The sequence below is a fragment of the Convolutriloba macropyga genome, chromosome 6 (assembly GCF_964194025.1).
Source record: "Convolutriloba macropyga chromosome 6, txConMacr16.3, whole genome shotgun sequence".
Lineage (NCBI taxonomy): Eukaryota > Metazoa > Xenacoelomorpha > Acoela > Convolutidae > Convolutriloba > Convolutriloba macropyga.
In genome coordinates, this window is record NC_134473.1 from 12,736,497 (window position 1) to 12,762,375 (window position 25,879).

The 25,879-nt window shown below is 35.4% G+C and overlaps 1 protein-coding gene across 4 annotated transcripts in view; it reads left to right on the forward strand.

The window, feature by feature from the left end:
• Positions 1 to 22,665, forward strand: part of LOC142341484 (uncharacterized) — a 29,424-nt gene extending 6,759 nt beyond the window's left edge. For 3 of the 4 annotated variants that reach the window (XM_075392451.1, XM_075392450.1, XM_075392448.1), the window contains 6 exons: positions 1,800 to 1,952; positions 12,457 to 12,918; positions 13,195 to 13,218; positions 14,573 to 14,686; positions 18,705 to 18,894; positions 21,708 to 22,665. In XM_075392451.1, coding sequence (XP_075248566.1) covers positions 1,800 to 1,952; positions 12,457 to 12,918; positions 13,195 to 13,218; positions 14,573 to 14,686; positions 18,705 to 18,894; positions 21,708 to 21,934 — 1,170 coding nt within the window. In that variant the 3' untranslated portion in view covers positions 21,935 to 22,665. The remainder of the gene's footprint in view (positions 1 to 1,799; positions 1,953 to 12,456; positions 12,919 to 13,194; positions 13,219 to 14,572; positions 14,687 to 18,704; positions 18,895 to 21,707) is intronic. The other variant, XM_075392452.1, reaches the window with a different exon arrangement.
• Positions 22,666 to 25,879: the final 3,214 nt, after the last annotated feature.

Consider the following 25,879-nt stretch of genomic DNA (forward strand, 5'->3'; position numbering starts at 1 on the left):
TGTTTTTCTATCTGTTCCTCATTTGGTAGACAATTATGCCAAAATTGTGGATGAGCGGGGTCGGAACCTTATGTGCGATCGCACATTACCGAGCCGCCTTGTTTCATTTAATTTTAGCGAGCGGTTGCACTTTAGTTACTTGTTAGTGCCAAAAATTATTCATAGATTTTTGCTCAGCTGAAAATACTGAAATAAAATAATGGGTTGAATTATTATCAAATTTCGGGTCGATGAATACTTTTCAATGAGTTCTACTCATTTGCTTCAAAAGTTTTATTTATTTTGGCTCAGTGATGCATACGAAAAACTGGGTAAGTGCGCTTTTTCATCTTCTGCTGTTCTGAAGAGCCACCATTCAATCAAAAGTCAAGTTTTAAAAGAAATAACGAAAAAATATCATTTTGGAAAAAAAAAATTCTTTATGGCTAATGGGAAAAAACGCTTTTCATTTAAGATGCAGAGATCTATTCAATTAATTATTATAAGAATTGATTTATCATAAGAATGTAGTTTTTAGCATTTTTCTAACACTTCTGTAACAAAAGTTTGTGTGACTGTGCTTAAAGTCACTGAGAACTTTTGACGTTTATTGAGAACCGCGTAGCAGTTCAAGATATTCAGTCAGATTTTTGAAATAATTTTAGTGAATTTCTTGCATTTAAGTCTTTGCCGCTGCATACTGTTATCAGTTTTTAAACTGAAACGTGCGTATTCGATGGATGAATTTTTCAGCTGCAAGGCTGTTTTGTGTTTCTCCGTTGCTGCTACATTGCATATAGAGGCAAAAAAATAATTAAATTTTTCATTTATGCGAACTAACAGACTTATGAAAGGAGTTTTTCTCGACCGATGAAAAGATCATGCTCGACCAATAACTCCATTTTTATTTCAAAAGCCCACGAAAAAAACTATACTCTACCCATGAAAAAAATTATCCTGGACTTTAAGAAGGAAGCTCGACATTTTGTCAATAAAGGTCCGCGCCACTGGAATATATGCATTACGCGGCCGATTTCCGGTGAACCGAGTATGCATATTCTATATTGTGGCTTTTTTCACGGATTAGAGTTTCAGATTAGAGTTGTAAGCGTGTGTGGAAAACCCTAACACCCCGCTAATTTAATTCAAATTTCCTTTGAAAATTGACTATTTATGCCCGCACTATTCACAAAACGCTACCGTGAAAACTTGGGACAATCATTCGTCACTCGTTTCACGCTATAGGTACTAGTTTCCAAACTATAAGTACTAGTTTCCACACTATAAGTGACTCATTTCCATGTCACCGGTTGCCACGGTTACCTTATCGAATTACCGAAATGACGGAAAGCCTAATTGGTAATTAATTTCAGAAATTTCTCTCTCTCGATATTAGTGGATTGAGAAGACAATTAACACATTTGCAGTTACCCATAGCACTGTTCACAAGAACGATTGAGTTTTTGAATTCTGTCTCAAATTATTCCTATTAAAATTTGGCAATAGAGTTTTAGGCTACTTACATGCTCAAAATGGTGGATATTTATCCGTGCAAATATTCGTGACAAAATGTAAGCCCTCTTCACGATTTAATTACTTAATTCCACGTTTTGCGAAGCTAAACTCCTTCGTTGAAATTATGTATCAGTTGTGAAAAGGGAAACGTTTTGGTCACTGGATTCCACAAAACGCCAACTTTATTTGAATTTGCCTTTTCGGATATCGACCGCTTAATGTGAGTCTTTTCACGAGTGGAGACCTGATCCTAGCTAGATATCCAAACAAACGCGATGTTATATTTTGGTGTGATATGATTTCAGGATGAAGTGAACCTGGCGTATGTTTCTAAGAGACCCATCTTTGCATTCTCTCTCAAGTCCAAACACGACTGCTATCACGACATGGACTTTGGACAGAAACTCATCTTCTCTGGAGTCAGATTTACAACTGTGGGCAGCGAAAAGACTGATGTGGTAAGGTTCACTATATCGTTTTTTACATCGCACCTTAAACTATGCTAGCATGCCCAGCATGATCGCCAAGAAAGAATCTTATATCAATCATTCTGAGTATAATATGATTCTTAGTAACTAAACTAAGTAAAAAAGTTTTATGGTCTCTTAGTGGTCATACAAAGATCATGCAAGACTCCTAGTAATAAAAAACAACTATAAACATCAGTACTCTACTAGGGTTGTTACCTTTCAAACATTGAATTAAAAAATTATTACTGTTGATGAAACTAAAGAACAACTGATGAACTACTTTGTAAGTATAGTAGGACAGAGGCCACATATCATTTTGTTGGCATGAGTTTTAGTAGTCGTCCAATTAATACAAAACCGTCAAGCGTATTAAATATTTTAATTAATTGGGAAAGTCGACATTAAAAAACTCTAGCATATTAAAAGTAATAAAGTACTGCTTGAATTTTCACAGCACAAGGGAGCAATTTTTATATTTTATGTGCATTAGATAGTACAATGTGCATTAGATGTGCATTCCATACGAACAAAGAAAAATAGGAAGCATTCATCAGCTTGTTATAAACAAAGTTTTTTTGTCCTAAGTTACGAGAAAGAGTTCGAACATCAAACAACTTTTGACAGGATATATAAGCATTATGATGAAAGTTTGCTCTAGAAGAATTGAGAACTTCGAAGACAGCTTCGTATGAAGCAATCATGGTTGCAATTTATAGTTATCAAAAAAAAATTAAAGCGACACCCAAAGTAACTTCGTAGTATATAAATATATATATTAAACTGAATTCCTTTCAAAAATTATTATTCTTCTGACAATAAAAAACTGCAGCTGTCCCAGTATATGTTAGAGAGCCGCATTTTTAATCAATGCTTCTGAGATTCCAAAATGCCTCCAAAAATAAAGAAGCGAGAAATAGTCAACGGTGAAGCAGTAAACGCAAATGAACAGGACATATATTGAACGTACCAGCACTTGAGTCTCAGATAATTTCAGCTCTGAGTCAGTGCATTTTAAGAGCAAAAACCTAACTCAGTTCAAATACATTGCATCTCTAGAATATTTTAAGTGCAGTTTTTCTTCATTATGATTATATTGAGGTCATAAAGTTGAACAAGGCTCTTCTGCATAACCTGAAAAGCAGTCAAATCCTAAAGTTAAATCTGAGCAGAATAATGCCATACTTTTGTAGCTTATATCTGGTAAAAACTATAGTAGTATACAGATTCTTTATACTTAAGCTATATTTTTATGCAATTACCATAAAATCAATTTAGCTTGGTGATGTTACGATTTGCTACGCAAATAAAACGCTACCAGTACCCAAACCGAATTTCGAATGGCATATAAAGCAAATCTTGTAGGCATATAAAGCAAATCTTGAGTTGAACATATTATTTTTCATGCTGAAAAGTTTGCTCAAAAATCAAGACTAGTCTGTGTAAATTTGACATGAACAGAGTACTGGCCGTCCAAACAAAACAAACAAAATTTTCCCAGACTGATTCAGCGCTTATTTAGTCTGCTAACAACCTCCGGTTTATAAATGAAACTAAAGTAAACTTCCAAGGAGCAAGGTTATGGCAAAATAGATGTCACAGTGAAACCATTTATGGAATGTGTATGCCGGCAATCATTTTTTGAGGTCCGTTTGTTGATTACGCCTCCCAGCTGAAATCGAATTGTTATCTTGTAAGGTCCTTCAGGATAGTCATCGTCCTGCGAGAACCGCGCTAGCTAACGATTCAAATTGCAAGATAACCATTCGACTTCCAAGAAACTTGCTTGATAGCCATTTTCAGCGCAATAGACGTGCTAGGTCCTGGTGACCTAAACCTAATGGAGAAAAAGAAACAAAAGTTACAAAATTTGAAAGCACTTTGAAAGGGCATTGAAAAAAAAACGATCGGTTAAAAGAAGTTCAGAAAACGTTAGCAATTTATTTATCTAAATTATTTATTATTATTATAAATCATCATTATATCTCACACATTTAAATTTTACTGAAAACTTCTTCCGTTTTGCAATCAAGACAAGTAATCTACATCCGGAATCGATTTTGACTTCGAGGTGTAACATCAAATATAGCTAAATAAGTTGATGAAACTTTAATTGTATCCAGTAGTCTGCTGACGACGCTGATTTCTAAACTCAATAACTAAAAATTACAAAATTCATAGTTCATCACATGATAATACTCCTTCTGTGTGGAAGTAATCCAGATGTTTTTAAAAAAATAAAGTTAAATAATCGTGCAGCACATATATGCATTTAACTTTCTTTCTGAAAATGCAAGTGTTAGCTTCAAGTGTTAGCTTCAAGTGTTAGCTTGAAAAAATTAGTGATCTGAATACATTTTAGAATACAATTCAAATTTTCCTTCAATGTCATTGAAAAACAAAAATTGTAAGGAGATAATTACTCAAAAGTAAAGGATGGACACGAGCTAATTGTTTTTGAAAAATATATGCTTTTTGGAAAAAAATTAAGTATTGCTCTTTGTACAATGAAAGGTCACAAGAGTTCTGCATGGGGAAAGAAAGAGTTCCGTGTTCCATTTGTATTGGCCTGGAAGTATAATTGTGCCAGTGAATTACGATTAATATTTTCCCAATCAGTTTCTCCCAAATTAAAACAGCAAACATTCAATATGAAGATAAAATAAGTTTTTTTTAAAATCAAATATATATTCTCAATTCGGTCTGGACGGTCTGATCATAGTCTTTATAGTCTGGACCATGGTCTGGGTTCGGTCTGATCAGAGGTCAATTTGGTCTGGAAGGTCTGATTTGGAGTGCATTATTTTTTCATTTTTTTGTTTTTTTATTGAGAGATGTTGGCTCTGCCAAGAGGCAACAATAAATCAGGGTTCCGATCAGAGACTCATCTAAAGTTCCTCAACAGGAAATTTTGATTACCTGAAGACCACGACGTTTCTTGTGGAAAGCTGTCTAAGTTCATCCAGTGTGTGATATCCCTGACTGTAGAGATACAATTCGTGTCACAAATCCACTTAGAATTTGTTGAATGGATTCGAGGTGCGAATCCAAGTTTTACTAAGCTGTGGGATTACTACTTTTAGATTTACTTAGCAATCGTGCTGCGATTGCAGACAAAATTATTGAAGGGGGAATTCCTCCTCAAATCCGATAGGATTGCTCTTAGTGCAAAACAGAGTAGATTGAATGCAACTGAATTCAGTAAAAAGATTCCAGAGAATGAATAAGTAATCAAAAGTGGGAGATATGAACAAAACTGAAAAGTTGACTTATTAGTCGGCGGTAAATTAAATATATGTGAAATGTGACTTTTAGCCTGACAAGGGCAAACGTAAATTAAATTAGTACTAAGTAATGAAACATGAACTTAATATGGTACAACCGTACCACATATCTTCTGCTCGAGAAAAATCTTTTAAGCTGCAATAGTGTAAAAATTTTGAATAATATTAACATATTTACTGGTTAGTATAAATAGTAACGGCAAATGAATGATGACATGGCAATGGAAATGAGGAGATTAAATTTAGAGATTAAATCAATGGAAACTCTCAACATTTACTGTAAAGCACAAACAGAAAACATAAACTGATGCACAATCGAAGTGCGAATCCACGAAAGTAATAACGTTGAGAATATTGATACACATGCACATCAAATGTAGCTGAAGAACTTGAGACACAAACGCAAATTAAAAGTGAACATTAATACAAAATGAGCGCACAAGTGATAAGAATCCATATTTAAATTAAGATTGAAGGATTATTGAATTTAGAATTAACACAAGCAACAATTTAACAAATTGAACATAATTGTTTGAAGTTTAAATTTGATTCTCCGCGTCAAAGACGCTCATACTTATTTCACTTGTATAGTCCTCATAGTCATAGCTCTCGGGTGACCATGTTCCAACAGGAGGGGGTGCTGGAGGACTCACTACTCGGAGCTCATAATAGGTCGCTTGTGCAGGCGGTTGAGCTGCCTCTTCTTGAAGGACTGTCGCGATTACTGGATTTTCAGGCTTCTGCTTCTTATGTGCAGCAGCGGCGGAGTCATCGCTAACTGAGCACATAGAACTTTCAAAGCCGAAATAGTCGGGGGCGCGTCGGTTTCGTTTATTTCGGGACGTTGAAGGTGAAGCCGCGGAAGATGTTGCTGAAGACGCAGCAACAGAAGAAGCATTCGATGTGTTGAGAGTTGTAGAAGTGTTTCTAGAACGTTTGCCTCCTACTTGGGGCTTTTTTGGTTTTCGAGAGGCCATTGCTTTTGAAATATTGCTATTTGCGGACGAGACTCCCGAGGCCGCGTCTGATTGGGTCGGGCGGTGGCGAATTTCGATTTCTCCACGGAATTTGGTTTTGAGCTCTTTGGTGTGCTGCGAAATCTTTTCCTCCGTGGTTTTTTCATAGGGGAAAGGGCGGCGTTGTGCATACTCCCAAAGGTCTGTGTTGCGTTCTGCGCGAGTATCAAATTTGGCGATATCACTATTTCGTACGCAAAGTTCGGGTACGCCAGGTTCTTTAATGACTGTGGTAGTATCAGATGTTCGTACGACTGTACTACCCGGTAATAGAGTCTCCCATAATCCCCGAAGGTCCCGTTTTGATCGCTTCGTTACATTGCGGGCCAATTTGAGATCAAGTGACTTTTCTGTCCGAGGAATGGGGTTGTTCAATTTAGGATGCACAGTAAAACGGGAAATGGACTTATTGTGATCCCCATTGTAGCGGCGTCCCGCATCTACTTGCGCTTTCTGCATTGCCTCTTCAATGAGGATATCACTACGATCACCTGTGACCCAACCGTTTTCGTCAAGGTAGTCTTCTACTGGGACGGTATCAGCATCTAAATAGTGGTGAAGAATATCTTCATATGAAAGATTAGATGACTTTGGGACTGTACTTATATTACTAAGTGGCGTGTTTGGGTTTCTTCCAAAATGTGCTTGGAAAGGTGTTACGGTTCTGGTCTTTTGTTTGCAAATACGTAATTGATAGACTATTGATTTTATTGCTTCTTTAATTTTGAATGATTGATTTCTACTATCTAATTTCATGCAGCTTAAGCGTCTTTTAATTGTTTGTATCAAACGCCCAACTAATCCTATAGCTCTATGGTCATTAGCAGGGGCAGTGAGTATGTTAATGTTATGTGGTTTACAGAAAGTTTTTACTTTGTTACCAATAAAACAGCGTTCTTGATCTAGTCTAATATTTCGGGGTACACCATGTATGTGAATGTAGTCATCTAAAAATTTAAGAACATTTGGTCCATTAGCTTTATCAAATACCTCTACAGTGGGAAGTTTGGAAAAACGATCAATACATGCAAGAAAATAATTATCTTGATCTTTTTCTTTTGTAATGGGTCCTCCAAAATCAATCTGTATTTCTTCATTAGGCTCCTTACATGTCTGCAATGGTTTACATTTAGACGCTGGAACAACGGGCTTAAGGTTCTTACCGATATCAGTACAAGGCTTGCACTGAGCCGCCTTGTTGAGAATTTCTCGGTGCATATACGGCCAGAATGCGTACTGCCCGAGTGATATCATGCCCCAACTACCAGGGTGTGTTAGGTGAAGGCTTTCCAAAACTGCGTCCTGAATAGAATGGGGAACTGCCACCCGTTCATCTATACAAACACAACCCGAGCGGACATGTAGATCTCTCCAATAAGAGAACATGTATGGATTCACTTTCTTACATCTTTGGGGGTCGTTCTGTAGGATGCAATCACGCACCTCTTTAAGGACGGCATCTTTGCTTGTTAGAACAGCCAAGAAGCCTTTTGTAAATAACTGTGTCAAGTTATTTTCAAAAACTTCTTCTTTCGACAAGTCCAAGTTTGGCGAATTTTGACCCTCATTAGATGATCTCATCGTGTTCACTGCTGAATTCGGCGTAGATTGAAACGTGACTCGGCTGTGTGTAGGGGGAGTTTGTGGGTTAGATGTTATGTTGATCATTGTGTGAGTGGAAATTGTATGGATATGTGATGCGTTTGTAAGAATTTCTGAATGAGTCGGGATTGAAGTTAAGTTTACAGTATTATTTGAACTAGTTTGGAATGGTGCTGCGTTTGCAGAATTTTCAAGAAGCAACTGAGTTGTATTACGATTTAAGGCAGAAAGCAAATTGGAATAGTTTGTTAAGCGAGGATGCGAGGCACGTGTGGAATGTGTGTGAGTGACGCTGTTAAAGTACTGTGATTGGCAGTTTTGTGGTGTGGTATTTACAAAAATTGCAGCAATAGCGTCACGAATGCGGGTAATTGTTGCTACCGCAAATTCCTCATCATATTTGTTTGTAACTTTTGCTTCTTGATTTGGTTGGCGGGAAATGTAATCTACCAGCCCCATTTTTGCACCTGGTATATGTTCAATTTAAATATCAAAAGGTAAAAGACGATCGATCCAACGTGTTACTCTACTGTTGTAAGATTTATTTGAACGATGTTCTTTCATAATTGAAAGTAGTGCTCGATGATCAGTAAAGATTGTGAATGATTTGCCAAACAAATAATCAAATAATATTTAAAATAATTTACAGACCACACAACCCCTAACAGTTCAAGTTGATTAACACTATAACGTTCCTCGTTTGAGTTGAGGAAACGAGACGCAAATGCAACTGTATGCCAACCTGTAGGTGCGCGTTGTTCTAAAGCTGCTCCTAGTCCCGCTCTAGAAGCATCGCATTTGATTCGCGTTTCCAAGTGCGGATTATAATGTGTATTTTCTGTTGCATTGGCGACTTTATTTTTAATTGCTTGAAAGTGAGTTTCATACTCAGTATTCCAAACAAATTTTGTAATCTTTTTTAATAATGGTTGCAGAGGGTGGCATAATTGTGATAGATTAGGAATAAATTTTCCTAAGTAATGAACGGAACCTAAAAATGATCGTAATTGTTTTAGGTTTTTAGGTGCTGATAGAGAAGCGATTGCCGCTGTTTTTGACTCAAGTGGTGCAATTCCTGATTGACTAAATTTATGTCCTAGCCATTCAATTTCTGTTTTTGCGAAATGACATTTAGGTAAGTTTATTCGTAAATTATCCTCATCTAATTTCTATAAGCATTTATAGAATAAGTTTAAGTGGTTTTCTTTAGAACCACGGCTAACCACTATAATGTCATCCAGAAAACAATAAGTATTTTGGAGTCCGACTAAAGTATAGTCCATTACTTTCTGGAATGCTGCTGGCATATCAGTTAATCCGTAGAAACCGGTAATAAAGCGATACGTACCAGTTCTCTCACCGCTAATGATATTGAAGTTACAATGCCGAGCTGTTTTCGGGTCTAATTTGAGTGGACTGTATGCGTACTTCAAATCCAAGGTTGAAAAATATGCTGTTTCTTGTGATGCGGATGTGTTCAAATTTTGTTGAATCGTGTCAATTAAATTATCAATATTCGGCATTTGGTATTTATTTTTATGGATAGATTTATTTAAAATTTTGGAGTCTAAGGCTAGTTTAACTGTTTTGTCTCTTTTTACTGTAATTACTAAAGGTGAAATAAAATTTTTATCTGCACAACTGTTTAATTTTATTATGTGTTTTTCGTCAAGTAATTTTTTAAGCTCTAAATTCACTAGTGGTTGTAAGTTAATTGGGACTCGTCGTCCTTTTTGATGTGTAGGTGTAAATTCTTTGTGAAATGTTGATTTTACTGAGTGTTTTAAAGATTTACCGATTCGGGTGACGAGTTCTGGAAAATCAAATGCAATCTGTTTCTTGATTAGACATTGGTTTTGATCAATATTTGCAACTTGTTTCAACTGAGTAAGAGAAAAACCTAGCTTTGGAAAAAGATCTCGTCCAATGATAGGTCTGTGACCGTCTTCCACCACTGTTACATCAACGCCCGTGGCTATCCAATCATTACATTCGATTGATGTATTGATCACGCCAACAATCTTGATTATATCATTAGAGAAAGTTTTCAAATCATGTATTTTTGGTGACTGTACCCAATAGCTTTCATTGCATTCGGACACTACTGTGTCTGCTAGACTTTTGTTTACAATAGTACACACGCTTCCCGAATCCACCAATGCCTTTGTTTTTGTATTCCAGACACAAATTTCTAAATTTACTGGTTCTACCTCACGAACGTTATTTTGAATTGAAATCGCCGCTACAAAATTATCATCGAAATCATCGTAGTCCGAGTCATAGTTCGCGTCGTCGATGCTCTGCTGCTGTAAAAGTTTAATTATATTGTTGACTTGTTCGGCCGCTGTTGCTGACGTACCGACTGTATACGCCTCTGAAATTGAGTCGTCTACATATTTTACTCTGGGTTTGGGTTTAATAGGTTCTTTGGATTTTCGAATAACTTTTGCAAAGTGGTTAGCGATTCCGCAGTTTTTACAGTTCTTGCCACGGCAGGACATTTTTGTCTATGAAATGGGGACCAACCATAGCCAGAATTTGGACAAATTGTTGGCTTGACAAACTGGTTTGTCGACGCTCGTGATCTATTCCACGATCCCTGAACATTATTTATCATCTGACTTGTAATTTCCTTTGTAGTTGTCGAAGCTGGAGACCCAAATATTTTTAGTTGATTTTTTATTCCCATTTCAATGTTCATAGCAATTTCAAGAGCTTTTTTAGCCGTTCGTGTTTCTTTTAACAATTCTCTTTGGATTTCGCCATCTTGCATATTAGCTATGAAGACGTCACGAATGATCGACTCCTCGTGGCTTCCTAAATCGCAATTCAAAGATAATTCCCGAAGGCAACCATAGAACTTTTCCACAGGCTCTCCGTTCATTTGCTTTCTAGTGAGAAAAGTGTAACGGTCAAATGTGATTTTTCGTTGTTTAGTAAACACTCTGTCAAGACTTTCCCAGAGGGCCTTTGTTGTTACTCGATCAATCTGTATATTTGGTTCTTGGGAACCAAATATTCGTCGACCCTCCATTCCCAAACTGAGATACGTTAAGGAGAAGGCTTTGTTATCACAATATTTCCAGGGTTTTGCACCACATAGTATACCTACGAGTTCTATTTTCTGACAATGGTTTAACCACGAGTTCTTCATCTGCTCATTACGGATTCGTCGATCTCGTTCGCTTTGAGCTGTGCTGTTTTCATTGTCGATTTCGTATATGAGCTCTGGAGGTAGAGTAACTTTGTCTGGCGGATCTCCAAGAAGAATATCAATTGAGATGCCTTCATTAGCCATGATAGCTAATTTCAGCATGATCTGCCATCGATCCCATCGCAAAGGAAGTTCAAGTGTTGGTTTTTCCCAAAAGGGCTCGATTCCCAGGAATGCACGTTCTTTAGTTGCTGACTGCGCCATGTGATATCCCTGACTGTAGAGATACAATTCGTGTCACAAATCCACTTAGAATTTGTTGAATGGATTCGAGGTGCGAATCCAAGTTTTACTAAGCTGTGGGATTACTACTTTTAGATTTACTTAGCAATCGTGCTGCGATTGCAGACAAAATTATTGAAGGGGGAATTCCTCCTCAAATCCGATAGGATTGCTCTTAGTGCAAAACAGAGTAGATTGAATGCAACTGAATTCAGTAAAAAGATTCCAGAGAATGAATAAGTAATCAAAAGTGGGAGATATGAACAAAACTGAAAAGTTGACTTATTAGTCGGCGGTAAATTAAATATATGTGAAATGTGACTTTTAGCCTGACAAGGGCAAACGTAAATTAAATTAGTACTAAGTAATGAAACATGAACTTAATATGGTACAACCGTACCACACAGTGAGTCAGAAATATGAACTAAGGGTTATGGTAAATAAAATTTTTTTCTCAACAGTTAGGTGTCGTTTTCATTAGCAATATTTTCAGAATTGGTTTTTCCTTAGATGATTTTAATACTGCAAATACCAGTTTTTATGAAATGAATATATTATAGCAAAATTAAGAGATTTGTTCATAATTAAAATATTTCTCTGATCAGACTATTTAGCGCACTTTAGTCTGATCATAGTCTGATTAAAGTCTGGGCAATGGTCTGAAATTGAGTCTGGACCATGGTCTGAAGACGGTCTGATCATAAGGGCACTATAGTCTGGACAGTGGTCTGGATTCGGTCTGGTCAGAGATCATTTTGGTCTGGATGGTCTGATCAGAGGTAACTTCGGTCTGGAAAGTCTGATCAGAGGTCATTTCAGTCTGCATAATCTGATCATAGCTCAATTTGGGTCTGGACCTAAACCTGGGATATTAAACCTTAAATTTGTTTCAATTATCAAAGACTAACAAACAAAGACTATTTATTGATATCTGAATACTGGTATGAAACCATTTTGTGACTTCAAAAACTATTCTATTGGTCGCCATTCAATTATTCGTGTTTGACTTTCGCCTATTACAATATTTTAGACAGAATAATTTTTAAATGCTGAACTGAATACAGATTTGATACTGGAGACGAGTTAAGTCTTGATTCGATAACTTTTTGACCCAGGTAAAAGTATTAGTGCAGTGCCACTTAGAACTTATCATTTAGGGCATGCGCCAGGCAGCAGAGCAACTTGCAGACAACATCAAGCGGCTACTTAAAGAACTGAACCTGTTCCAAGAATCGGAGGACAAAAAGAAGAAAGATTCCAAAGGGTCCAAATCCTCCAAAACTAGAAAGTGGCACACACTTGATAAGTTCAGACGACAGCGAAGCTCTCAAGTTATCGAAGAAGATGCTGATGATCAGAAAGAGATCATATTTGACGTCTCAGCCGAGCTATTTTGGAATGATTGTATTGGGCAGAAAAAGAGCGAGGCGTCATGGGAGCTCTTTGAAGAGAAATTTAGGTCGAAGTTCAAGAAACACCTGGACAAGTTTTGCACAGGTGACAAAGACGCTGATTGGTTCATGCAAGTGCTTAAAGGGGAGTTGATCGAGACCTCAAATTTGGACAATCCAGTTATTAACAGGGACAAATTGATTAAGTTCTGCTCAACTGGGAAGCAGGTACGGTGAATTTCGGATTTTTATCCAGACATTTTTAGAATTTCTGATTTATCATTGTTCAATGTTTTCTTAGAAAAATAATATATATTTTTTTTCAATTTGCATTTTGTGAAATTTCTATTAAAAACGACTTTTCATAAACGCAATAAAAGTAAATTGAAATTTTTAAATTTAAACTTTTTTAGTTATTACGACAACCATAGACAATTCTAGCTTTATATTATTATTATGAATTTTTCAAAAAATTTATTAGCTACAATCGTCAACCTTTTTAAGCATGGCGATCACGATGAAGGCGAGGTAAATAAGATCACCGCTTAAATCAATGGTTGTATCAATTACCCGGGTCGAGAAAATTTCCAAAAATTATGTAAGAAATGCGCTGAAATGCGCTCAATTTTCAAAAAATTCAGCGCAAAAACCTTACATAATAATGCGCTGATATGCGCTGAAAAGTGCTGAAACTTTGTAAGAAATGGGCTGAAAATGCGCTGAAATCATGTAAGAAATGCACTGAAGATGCGCTAAAACTTTGTATGAAATGCTCTGAAAAGGTGCTGGAAGTTATGTAAGAAATGAGATGAAAACGCGCTGAAATCATGTAAGAAATGCCTGAAGATGCGTTGAAACTTTGTAAGATATGCGCTGAAAAGGAGCTGAAAGTTATGTAAAAAATGAGATGAAAATGCACTGAAATTATGTAAGAAATGCGCCGAAGGTGCGCTGAAATTTAAAAGTTTCAGCGCCATCTCAAAATTTCAGCGCATTTCAGCGCATTTCCTACATAATTTCAGCGCATTTCTCACAAAAAGATGCGCTGAAACGGCGCTGACATCTCGACCCGGGTAATCATTACATGATAATCAAAAATGATCGCACGCTTATAACCTGTCTACACATGGTACTGGGCTCATACTTTTCAGAATCAAGTTTCATTTCACCATCTAAATTTTTGAATTCAACTATGCACAATAAATGGTGTTCTTACTTCGGATGTAACGACATTTAAATTTTTTTTAAAAAGATGCTGCTTATCATATTGCTCACTATCATATCGTTACACAACACAAGAGGAAATTACTTTTGAGTACGATTTTCAGTGCTCCACGCTACACTAGTCTGGTGGGGGGCCTTTTTGGCAGCAACTATATCACCTATATTTAACTTCAAATATTTTATGCAATCAAAAATGTGCTCTCATTGGGTCCGCAATATAGTTCGGGAGTTTTCATTCGGTAAGATCTTATTTAAGTTTTCACGCTATCAGTTTTCAATTCAAATTCTTCCTTAGGTGAATTTTTATCGAGAAAGTTTCCATAAAATTAGTATGAGTTCTTATATGATGATAATTCAATTTTCCCAATTTTTGTAGTACAAGATCTAATGAGATACTTATCAGAATTTGTAAGAACTTACAAGAACTTATCAGATAAACACAATAAGACCTGGTAAAATACAAAGTCATAGTCGGGCGACTCATTATTTGATAATTTCCAACAAGACACCTTTCAATGACTTTTTTGCCTGACTATTCGTCTGTACGAGATGTTACCAGGTCTTATTCTGACCCGACTAGTTTATATAAGATCTTGCAAGTTCTGATTTGTCAGAAATTTTAAAGATTCTACACGACTTGCGATAAGTTTGTGTGTAGGATCAGAGACTGTGGTTTGGACTGGCCAGCTATGTGGCCGAATACTCTGCAATCAGTGAGGTGTTCTCCCTTCAATCTACTGTCAGATTAGACGCCATCAACAAACTCAAAGAGGTCACACATCAACCCTCCCTCTGTCTACCACCGTAATTTTGTGCCATAATCCAGACATCAACTTATTAAAAGACCCGATGAGTATACTGGGGGGGGGGGGGGTGTTTGGGGGGAAAATGCAAACCAAAATTAGATTTTGAAAGAAACAGTTGAGCAAAATTTTGAAAAAAAATTGAGCACAAATAATATTATAGGCCCTTTAGGTCGAGAATGGTGTTTTCACAGGTCCAGTTAAAAACTTGAGACGAAGTTCTTAATTGCACCTATTCTATTCTAAGCTTTACGCGACACAGATACCAATAGTGATAGAGACTTCATATTGTTCCGACCCACTTTTTTTGTTGAGTCAATTTTGGCCGATTGGTATATTCATCACACAGGGTTGTGAGTGGCATCATTAAAACGCTTGTCAAGCGCGGAATTTCAAATTAAAAAGGTATTCTTGACTTTCACTTTTTCCCAGGTGTTACGGAGGTTTAAAGATTTGTGAACGTTAGACTAACTTCCTCTGTTTTGCTCATATTTCTCGTAATTTTTGCTTAAACTCTGATCAATTTTTCTAAAAACATAAAAAAATTGTTAACGATAGACTTACTTTAACCTTAAAGATAGAAGGGGCTTGGTGCACAGTTTGAACCAACTATTGTGGCTATAGTTCCAACAAGGCTATCGAAAACTCAGTATTTTTTTCCTTTTCACAAACAAATGGCATCAACTATGCCTATTTGGCCAACTTTGTCAAGTTGGACCGGTGGTTCAGACATAAAAACAGCTGAAAAAATATTAATTTACTCAGATAATAGCTAAGTGTATCTGCGGTTCCTGAGGAGTTTTTCTGAAAATAAGATTTTTGCGGTCTTTCGCTAGTTTAAACTGATATTTACAAAAAACGCATAATTTATTATTATTTTCGTTTGCTTAGAAACTATACCACACTGTTTTGGAACAAATCCGTTTTTAACATGCGAGCGGAAAACGAATGCTATAGTCCCATTGTTATTTTCTCCATCAACAAAGGATTCGAATTGTATTTTGAGTTTGTCAATTTTTAAATATTTTTTTGCAATTTTTCGCCCCAATAACAGACAGTTTCAAAGTTTCCATTTGAGAATTCGACAACAAAAAGGCCTCATTTATATTTAAACCAGATTCAGCAATTAAATATTGTTTTTGAGTAAAGCTCATAGTTTTTATGGCACCGTCAAATTGTTTTTCAGATTTTTTAATGATTTCTAGAATTTTGCCAGCGATTGTTCTTTCTGTAGCGTTCTGACTTAATAGAATAAATCAAAGGGATAATTTGGTATTGATGGAGCTAGTAACAAAACTCCCTTATCTCATGCTCTAAGTTGATCCATAATTTTTTTTAGGTAATATAAATCCACAAGTACCCAAAAAAAGATTTTTTTTTGATATAATGAAGTTTTTTTGTCCAATTAGCTATTGCGGAAGTTACTTATTTCGGATCAAACAAATTCCAATTAGCTATTTCGGACCAAACACGTTTGGTATTATTGGAGAAGCAAAACATCAGGAACAGTTTTGATCTATTCGTGGAATTTAATAGTTCAATAATAATTCGGACTGTGATTGCGCACTTTAGATATTTTTAAAAAATATTTTTGCCTCCATTATTTTCTTTATTTTAGCTAAAAGCCAGTATGATTTCAAATCAAACCTCAATAACTGACAGAACAATTTGACGTTCAAATGAGTGCCAATGAGAAGACGTATTAATTTCAGTGGAAAGCATTATTTTTGCTTCAACACCAATTGCGTAAAATTGTTTGTTAAATTTGAGTTCTAGAATTGTTCGTTAAATTTGAGTTCTAACTGTATTTATTGTTAACTTGCAGTCTTTTGACTTTGTCTCACTAACGTGTTCAATTGGCTTCCTGGGCAGTAATTGGTTGTTATATTTATCAGTTCTTTATTTGAAATTTCAGGGTTGATTTGTCTAACATTTTAAAAATTCTGTTTTAAAAGATGTAATGATTTTTTTGAGATTTGACACCTCCAGTGTACTATCTGAATTTTTTGAGCGAAGTACTCCATAAATTTATTTTATGTTAAAATTCAATCTTAAATGCTTTTTCATTATTTAAATAATGGTGTTTTTAGCGTTGATACTACGAATTTTCAAACTTTTTTGACAAGTTGCACATCACAATAATGGCGTGGAAAAAAGCAATTGTTTTAATTCAATTTTTTGGTGAATAGATTGTGATTTAACAGGCTTCGAAACCGTTGATTTGACTTTTTGATTAATGCCTCTTTTGGTTTTTTGTTTGTTGTCATTTGACATTCGGGATATTAAAAAATCTAAATGGTTTCATATAAAGATATGAGTGAAGCCATCGAACGATTTCAATTGACAGCTAATGGCTTTCAGGACTTTGAATTTGCCTTTAAAATTTATAAACGTATTTTTTGCACTTTTTGTTTTCTGCTTAGTTGTTAATTATTATCAATGGAAAAACATGCCCAGTTGGTGACTTACAAGTAATTTGATTTATTATAGTTTTTATCTGATGCAATTGTTTTTTCATAAGTTTTAAAAAAAGAAATAGACAATAATTTTTGATCAGAAGTAATGCTTGTTGTTTTTATTTGGTTCGGCTGTCTGTCTTATCTCTTGCTCCCATTAATGGCAGTTATCATCGGCCCGCTAATGTGTTTTTGTTTTATTTGTATAGTTGTTTAATCTTAAAGTGATTTTTTAATGCACAATTATTAACTACGCTATTAACTACATTATTATACACTAATTATTTTCGAACATTAACTTATTTTTATACATTTTTCGCTTCCTCATTTGATGGCCAATTAAGTCATAACTTGGTTGAGTGGAGTCGGAACATCATGTGCGAATGCACATTTCTGAGCCTTATTGTCATGTTTGGTCAAAAAAGACTCATGAGCAGACGTTTTCTTGACTCTCCTACCAGTTTTGGACGAGCAAAATTTAAGTACAACATTTTGGATCCAGAGAAAGTGCAGAGTGACAAAACTTAGTTCCGGCTTATCATTTAGCTTGACTTTTTGGGCTGTGGAAAGATCCAGCGTGATAAAATTTCACGCAAATTTCCAGTTGTTCAGAAAAGTCCGGCAAAGATATTTTATGGCTTTTTTAGCCCAGCATTGTTTATTCATACCAGTTTTGAGCAGTTTCTCATTAATCGAAGGCGAATCGAAACCAGTGTCACACTTCTTACAAGATGCTACATTAAGCAAACAAGGTAGTGCAATTATTTTTTTCGGGCTAATTTTAGATGATTTTCAACACTGTGATTTTCTTCAGTTTCTTATTCAAAATACTTTCTTCGTGATATTCCCTCTAAGAGTTTTTGTAATATGTTTAATATGTAACCCTAATGTAAATGTTGAAAGAATGTTCAATTATAACTAAAACCCACCTGTTCTTGCCAACTATTATCTACGTGCAATTACTACCAGCTATTCATTTCAAGGAAGACAACCAAATATCGAAATTTATTTTTTCTTTAGTTTCCACACCAAACTTATTGCTGAAACTGAGAATGATTGAAAGTTGTTTCAATTTTGTGAAGAATTGGTAGGTTCTTGAGCAGACAAGACATTAAACAGGACGATTTTTTAAGCCAATTTTAGAGTGTTTTTTTATACTCAAACAAATTGATCAACAAATAATAAAATAACTAATAACAGTCAAAAATAGAACAATACCACAAAACTTGAAACGCTTTTTTATAAGATATATTTTTTTCAGACTTCTTTGCTGATTGTATGTTTGTTCACACTTACTTTGCCGGGTGGAATGGTCATGTCAAATATATTAGAAATACGGGAAATACGAAATAAGAGATTTTCTGCATAATTTCCGCGAAAATATATTTTCCGCAAGATAGATTTCTGCATATAAACTTTCCACGCACCATTTCAACCAGTTACTCCATGCACTTATTTACAGTACCAAAAGTGTACAACTTTCGCCTTTTAGCGGTGTTAAGTGTACTAATTTATTGGTTTGTGTTTGTAGTATAACAGCCGTGCAGCTCAGGAGACCCTGATGGATCTGACGAGAGACAGGGACCCGAATGTGAGAGCCACAGCTGCAGTCACTCTGGCCAAAGTTGTAGACGAGGGAGATCAGAGGGCCGCCGACAGATTGGCAACTCTCCTCAAAGACAAGGACAGACTTGTCAGAGAGAGCTCCTGCGTCGCATTAGGTAACATTTTATCTGGGCCTGGCTAAGATTCACGTTTAGGCGTCGAGTGAAAACATCTTAAAACTCAAAGACTCGCGCCGGGCGGTCGATATTAATTGACAAAACTTACTCCGACGATCGTATATATCAAATTTCTCAATGATTCGAGAGAAAGTTATTCCTGGATTTACCACGCAGTCTCTTTCAGTACTAAAACGATTACATAATCCTATAATCATATTATAGAATCCCCGAAAGTTTTGAAAATCTGACATGATTGCAAATTTAGAAAACTTGTTTCAGTAAAACGATTATAAAATTACTTTTGACTAGTAGCAGTTAATTGCGAATTGAAAGCGAATGACTTCCGTTGCCAAAAACTTAAAATTTTTTGACTTGAAGTGAAATTTGAAAAAAAAAATATTTTGCGTCACTAGTAATTACCGGCCCAATAGAAATTCAGTGAATTATAGACAATTGTAGAAACTAGTAATAAAAGCATAAACTACCTCACCATAATTTTCTTTAGTTTCTGTTAATTACTCATGAAGCGATTTAAAAAATTCTCTCCAGTGCCATTATCGTATTGACAAAAACTAGTTGCCACTTGTCTTCTCAGTCCGCAATTAGTAATGCAGGGCCCTCAAAATTTTTTAAGTTCGCAATTTTTTATGTTTAATTGACACATTGTTAAGAGTAGTCGTGGACAACAGTGACAAATTATATTAAATGCAACGTTATGGCATGGTTTCCGTTTTAGGGAGTTGATCAAAGGTTATTCTACGTTCGCTCGCAAACATATATATGCGTACGCACAGAATTTATTGGCATTTGAAAATTAAAATACTTGATGCCACCATATACTTTTATCAAAACGAGAATCTTGGACCTTTGTCACCAATTTATTTTTTGAGATGATATCGAATCTTCAACAGCTTTTGTGTGGTTATCAAGCAGGATCAGATTGTTCTACCAGATGTTTTAGAAAATTTCCGATATTTTTTAGCTCATTTCATGCTCGGACGCATTCATTTGTTTTCTCAGAAAACAACTGAAAACCCCGAAATCGTTGGTTGCACTCAATTAAATTAAAATAGAATAGACTTCTGAAAAGAACATTTTTCTATTATGTTTTCAAGACTTATCAAAACTTCTAATGTTCTTCGGTTGACCAATAACCAATTGACACGTTTGGAATAATTGGTTTGCACAAATAAAATTTCACCAATTTTTTTAACCAGGCCAAAGAAACAAAATTTGATTTAACTTTGCAAGCCTATACTAAAATTTCTGGCGAGAAAACATCAAGATAAAATGAAATTTGCTATTTTTTTGTGTCTCAAGAAATTAGATATATTAACAAGATATTAACAGAACACGTCCAGATTCATCTTTTGAAATTTGAAATTTACTTATCAAGGCTTTCCAACACGATTTTTAAAATCAGCATTTTGCAGGTCGTGGCAAAATGTGCCAAGATTCTTTTCACTCCGGCAGTATTCTGGTCTGATATCTTTGGCACTTAAGAGGCTTCTTCGGTCGTTTTTGCCGTAATGTATTTGAATTCAAAAACCTTTCCTACAAATAAGACTAATAAAATTTTTATTTTTTATTTTATACAAGGGCAAATGCTATAACTCAAAAGGTAGAGAAAACGAATGAGTGAGAGAGATAGGGAAATGGAGATGGAAAGACGGAGAGAGAGAGAGAGAGCGAGAGAGAGAGAAAGAGAGAGAGGCGGAGAGGAAGATTGAGAGAGAGAGAGAAGAGAGAGAGAGATAGAGAGAGAGAGAGAGAGAGAGAGAGAGAGAGAGATTGAGAAACGAGAGAAAGAGAGAAAGAGACACACTCTCGCCCACACAAACACAGAGAGTGAGAGAGAAAGAGACAGAGACAGAGACAGAGACAGACAGAGAGAGAGAGAGAGAGAGAGGAGAGAGAGAGAGAGGAGAGAGAGAGAGAGAACAAAAACGAAAGAGAAAGAGAGGGAGAGAGAGAGAACACTATGAAACTCTAAAAACGTGTACGCCGCCACTAACGTTTTAATGACCCCGCAAAAACTCAAAGATATGAAGGCGTTTGAGCGTTAATTACAAGTGTTTTTTTTCTCGGGTGTTAATGAAAACAAACAATCTGGCCATAGACATTTTTTATCAAGCAATTACAGTTTGACAATTTTTACAGTCCAATATTTAAAACTTCAGTCGTTTCTCCAACGTATTGTTTATATGTTTATTCAACGTTTTATTCCAACGCTTATTCGTATTTACTATATTGGGGACTGCTACAACACGACGAATAACAAATCAAAATAATTGTCAGCCAGAAACGGTATTTCCTCTAAAATTAAAATCAAAGATTCAAATTTCCCATCGCAAATCAATAACTTATTGATTTTGAGTTTTATGCACAATCGGTTAACGTCTCTCATTTTCTCATGTATAACAATTGGACTTCAATACAGAATTTTTTGCCGCTCGGTATGATATGCATTTCCAAAAATTGCTTCTCAAAATATCGTTACTGATGATAGTTTCAAGTGCAAAAACTACCCAGTTTTCACATCAAGTCCGGCCAGAGATCTTTTTTGTCTGGGAAGATCTGATCATAGCTCAACTATGTCTGAAAATTTGGATCATAGCTTGGTTTCATGTCTGATCTCAGCTAGGCTATATCAGCTTTGTTATCATTAGCCTGACTGATATTCTGATCGCAAAGTCCAGACATCATTTCCAGGACTGAAAATTTGATGTTGCTAATTATTTTTTTCAAAAAAAAGTTTCAAGAAAATTTCATTGTTTGTTATTACAATAATTCTTGGCTTTTTGCATCAGGTCGTATTAAGTGTACAGAGAAAGTGAATGACCTTGTGAGGGTGTGGAGGAATGACGTCATCAGTACAGTGAGAGAGGCAGCCCAGCTGGCACTGGAACACATAAACTCTGAAGAGGCCAAGGAGGCCATACACATCACAAGGATACTAGCCGACGAGCTCAAACTGCTCACAACATCCTCTGAACCGCCGGCTCCCACTAATAAAGTTGAAATAACCTCACTGTAGTAACCGGCAATGAACAAAATATGAAAAGTGTTTCCTTTTCCCTTTTGTAGAACCCTAGTTGAGAACTTTATGTCGGTGCTGTCATATTTTCCTGGCCAAAATTGACAAAAACCCTATTAGTTTTTTTCTTGCGGTGTTGCCGTTTTTGCTCAGCATTTAACATAAACTGGAAATATTCTATTAGTTGTAAAACAGAACAGGGGTTCGGTTTTCGTTTTTTTTTAAAAACCTTTCATTGAAAAAGTTTTCTACAATCGGTGTTAATGTACCCGTCTCTTTTTGATATTTTGACCATTTGTGAGGGTTCACAACAATTTTTCATCCCTTGCTGCTGCATCTTGTTGGACTGTACGGACCGCCAGTTGCGAGTGCAAAAATGAGTTAGTTTCCTCATACTCATATCTACGGAACCCAAAAGTTTTCCCACGGAAAAAAGGAAACATTTAGTGATTGGCATTGGATTAAATGCAAATTCAGCTTCAATTTTCACACCTGTTTTTCCTATTGTAAATAAAGTTTCTAATTTACTTTTGCTCCTGAAGTAGTAGTGTGCTTATATTTTTTAAATATACTTCACCATGAATTCCAAAAATGTAGTAATTAAATAACTAGTACTTAATAGCTCCAAATTAGCAGATTGTGCAAGATGCTAGCCATTCCTTAACTTTTTGAATATTTTCAGTAAATATAATTCATCATATTTGAAATTTTAATTCTACGTTACAATATTAGCTCAGTTTTCTGGTCAAGTGATAATTTTGTTTATTTGAAATTAAAATAAGACCAAAAATGAGCGGATTTTTGTAGCAATGAGAAATGCGGCAGGTGAGCGCAGACGATGCAATACTTACACCTATCTTTGTGAGCAAACAACTGAAATTTACTTCTTTCGCCTCATTCATCGCAAATCTTACATTGTTAGCAATTTTTAGCGTTGACTCCTCACTCTGGTATTATTAAATGATAAAATGAACCTATAATAAGTGTGTAGCTGATTAATAATCTGTTCAGAGCCATCGGTGTCGGGCAAAAGGGATTTGAACTTGGGTTGCAGGGTTGCGCAAACAGGAGGAACTATATCCATATGGGTAGCACAACTTCTAAAGATTTTGCAGGAGATGCGGTGTGATTGCGTGCGAGTGTATGTTGGGGAAATAGATATATGTTATAGAGAAGGGAAATGTCATGGGGAAGAGTTCACATTCGTCATTTTTTTTGTTTTTTTTAAAAAAAAATCGCAAATCTTGAAACCTGCATTCAAAATTTTTATAAGATATACTGGTCCTTCTTTCATTTTTAACTGCGCTACTGAAACAAAACGAAAGACAAGCCGAAGTTTCACTCGGCCACGTTAAAAATTGGATGCTGAGGATTTTCCAACACTATTCGGACATTCGTCCAGAACCACAGTACGAAATCTAAGAACAAAACAGAACAGTAGAAAAGAGTCAATGTATGAATTTGTCCACTTTCCGTCAGATGCAACAAGTTTTTTCAGTTCAACTGAAAAATTGCTGTAGAACAGTTTTGTGACCAGTTGCATGATAATTTTACATATTCAATAATTAAAAGGCATCTCTCTGAAGATAAACTTCTTAGTACCGTTATTATAGTTATAAGTGCATAAGGATAATTTTGGGAACCGCAAATTCTAATCTACTAATTCCAAGTTCAATGAGTTTCATTAATCCTCATATAAAAATGAAGGCAAGTTCAGTTTGAAATCAGCTGTGGCATCCAAACTTTATTTAGCGCAAAAACAGTATGAAATTTTTTGGGAACAGTATAAACAAGGAGGCCCGGTAATATGCGTTCGCACATAAAGTTCCGAATCCGCACATCCACATGAGCAAGTATTTTTCAAAAAAAAATGTATGAACAAAATTATCGCCTCCAACGCAAATACTTCAGTGGAGTAGAAGATGCCGCGATAGATTGATGTGATTTGCTATTATTAAAAAAGCGGCGCGAGACGAGAAAAAAATTCAAACAACAACAACAAACAACAATTACATCCAAAACTTTATGCACATTTTTTTAAAAAAATTAATAACAAAGTCAAGATACGTCAAATTAAATTTAAACCGAGCGAAATAACTTGTACTTTATTAAAAAAAGATATGGCACCAGTCCATAATAAGGCTCGGTCACAATCAGACAAAAAAAAACAGCAATTTAATAAATTTTTATATTTTTTTATAACATTTAATTTCAAAGAACGGAAAACCATTAGATATCAACTGAAATTATGTAAACATTTTATTATCACCGATGCCTATATAGGAGAGCATTGGTACCTCTCTTTATTCAATTTGTCTTGCAGCTCCAAAAAGACCAAATAGAGACGACAAACAAAAATTCACATGAAACTTATGAGAAGACGATGTTGAAGCCGTAATGCCATATTCTTCGCCTTAAAAATAAACGTTTGCGTCTTTTATGAAAACTAATAATGTGGTATGTGACTGCTCATTACTGAGACCAGATAAAAAGTTGCCAAAATTGCGAAAAAGTGGTAAAGTTCAGAAATACTTTTGTGTTTTTCGAAAACAATTATTTTCAAAGTAATAAAAGCCATTAGATACAAAATGAAATAACTGAGTGGGTTCGTCTAATCGTCCGAAGGTAACCCTCGATGTCTGTAATTACTCAGAATATGTCTTATGCCCACTGACTTCGCAACCCATGCTCTACTAATAACAAGTTCAATGAAAATCATTCATCCTCATATAAAATTGAAGGCAAGTTCAATTTGATATCTGCTGATGCATCAAAATTTTGTTTAGAGCGACAACTGTACAAGACATTTTTTGGATAGTACGAACAAGGAGGCGGTAATGTGCGTTTGCACACAAGGTTCCAACCCCGCACATCCATATTAGAACAGATAGAAAACCCCAATAATTCAAGAATTTTTCCAAAAAAACTGTGTATGAACAAAAATATCGCCTCCAGCGGAAACATGTCAGTGGATTTAAAAAATGCCGCATTAGATTGATGAGGTTCGTTTTTATTAAGAAATCTTTTTCTTGTGGCTACAAAAATAACATCAAATAGAGACAACAAAAAAACTCAAATGAAACTTGTGAGAAGACGTTGTCGGAGCCATTTCCTGCCCCTAAAAATATGTTCATTTGCGCTTTTTGCGAAAACAAATATTATGAAGTGTACACTCTCATTAATGAGACCAGGTAAAAGGTTGACAACAAAGCGAAAATATGGTAAGGTTAAGAAATTCTTTTGTGTTTTTCGAAAACAATTATTTTCAAAGTCATAAAAACCAATAGATACAGAATGGAATAGATAAATGGGTTCGTTTACTCTTCCGAAGGAAGCCTTTGAAACCTGTAATTACTCAGAATATGTCTTACGCTTACAAAAACGTCAAATTTTGACACAAATTGAAAATTAATTTACTTTTTTTGCGAAAAACCCGAAGCCAGTACTGTCATAACAAAATCTTTAAAAAAAACTTAAGAAATTGCACACTTGCAACTTCTTTGGACGCCAAAAATTTCATATGTGATCTCTAATTGACGAGAATAGGTAACAAAACACGCACATATCATGAAAAAAAATATAAGTTGGAAAGTGTTTTCTTAAACAATTGTTTTCAAAGCTGTGAAAGTCATCAGCTATCTACTCAAATCAAAATATAGACCAATCTAATCCTGCATTAAAAGCCACTGAGACCTTTCATTCTCCAGAAAATTTCCTACGACAAAATGACGAGGTGAAAACGACAGTTAAAGACAAAAGTAAAAAAAAAGTTAAATTCTTCGAGAAAGTTGTGTTGAAGGCGTTTAAAACATAATCTGTACTTTTAAAGATTTTGATTTGTTCAATTGTGCCTCAATTGGAACGCCAGTAATTTTATATAAGAACTGTTGATATTTTTACAATATGAAGAAATAAGAAAATTGTGCAAATGCCAAAAAGTAAAAA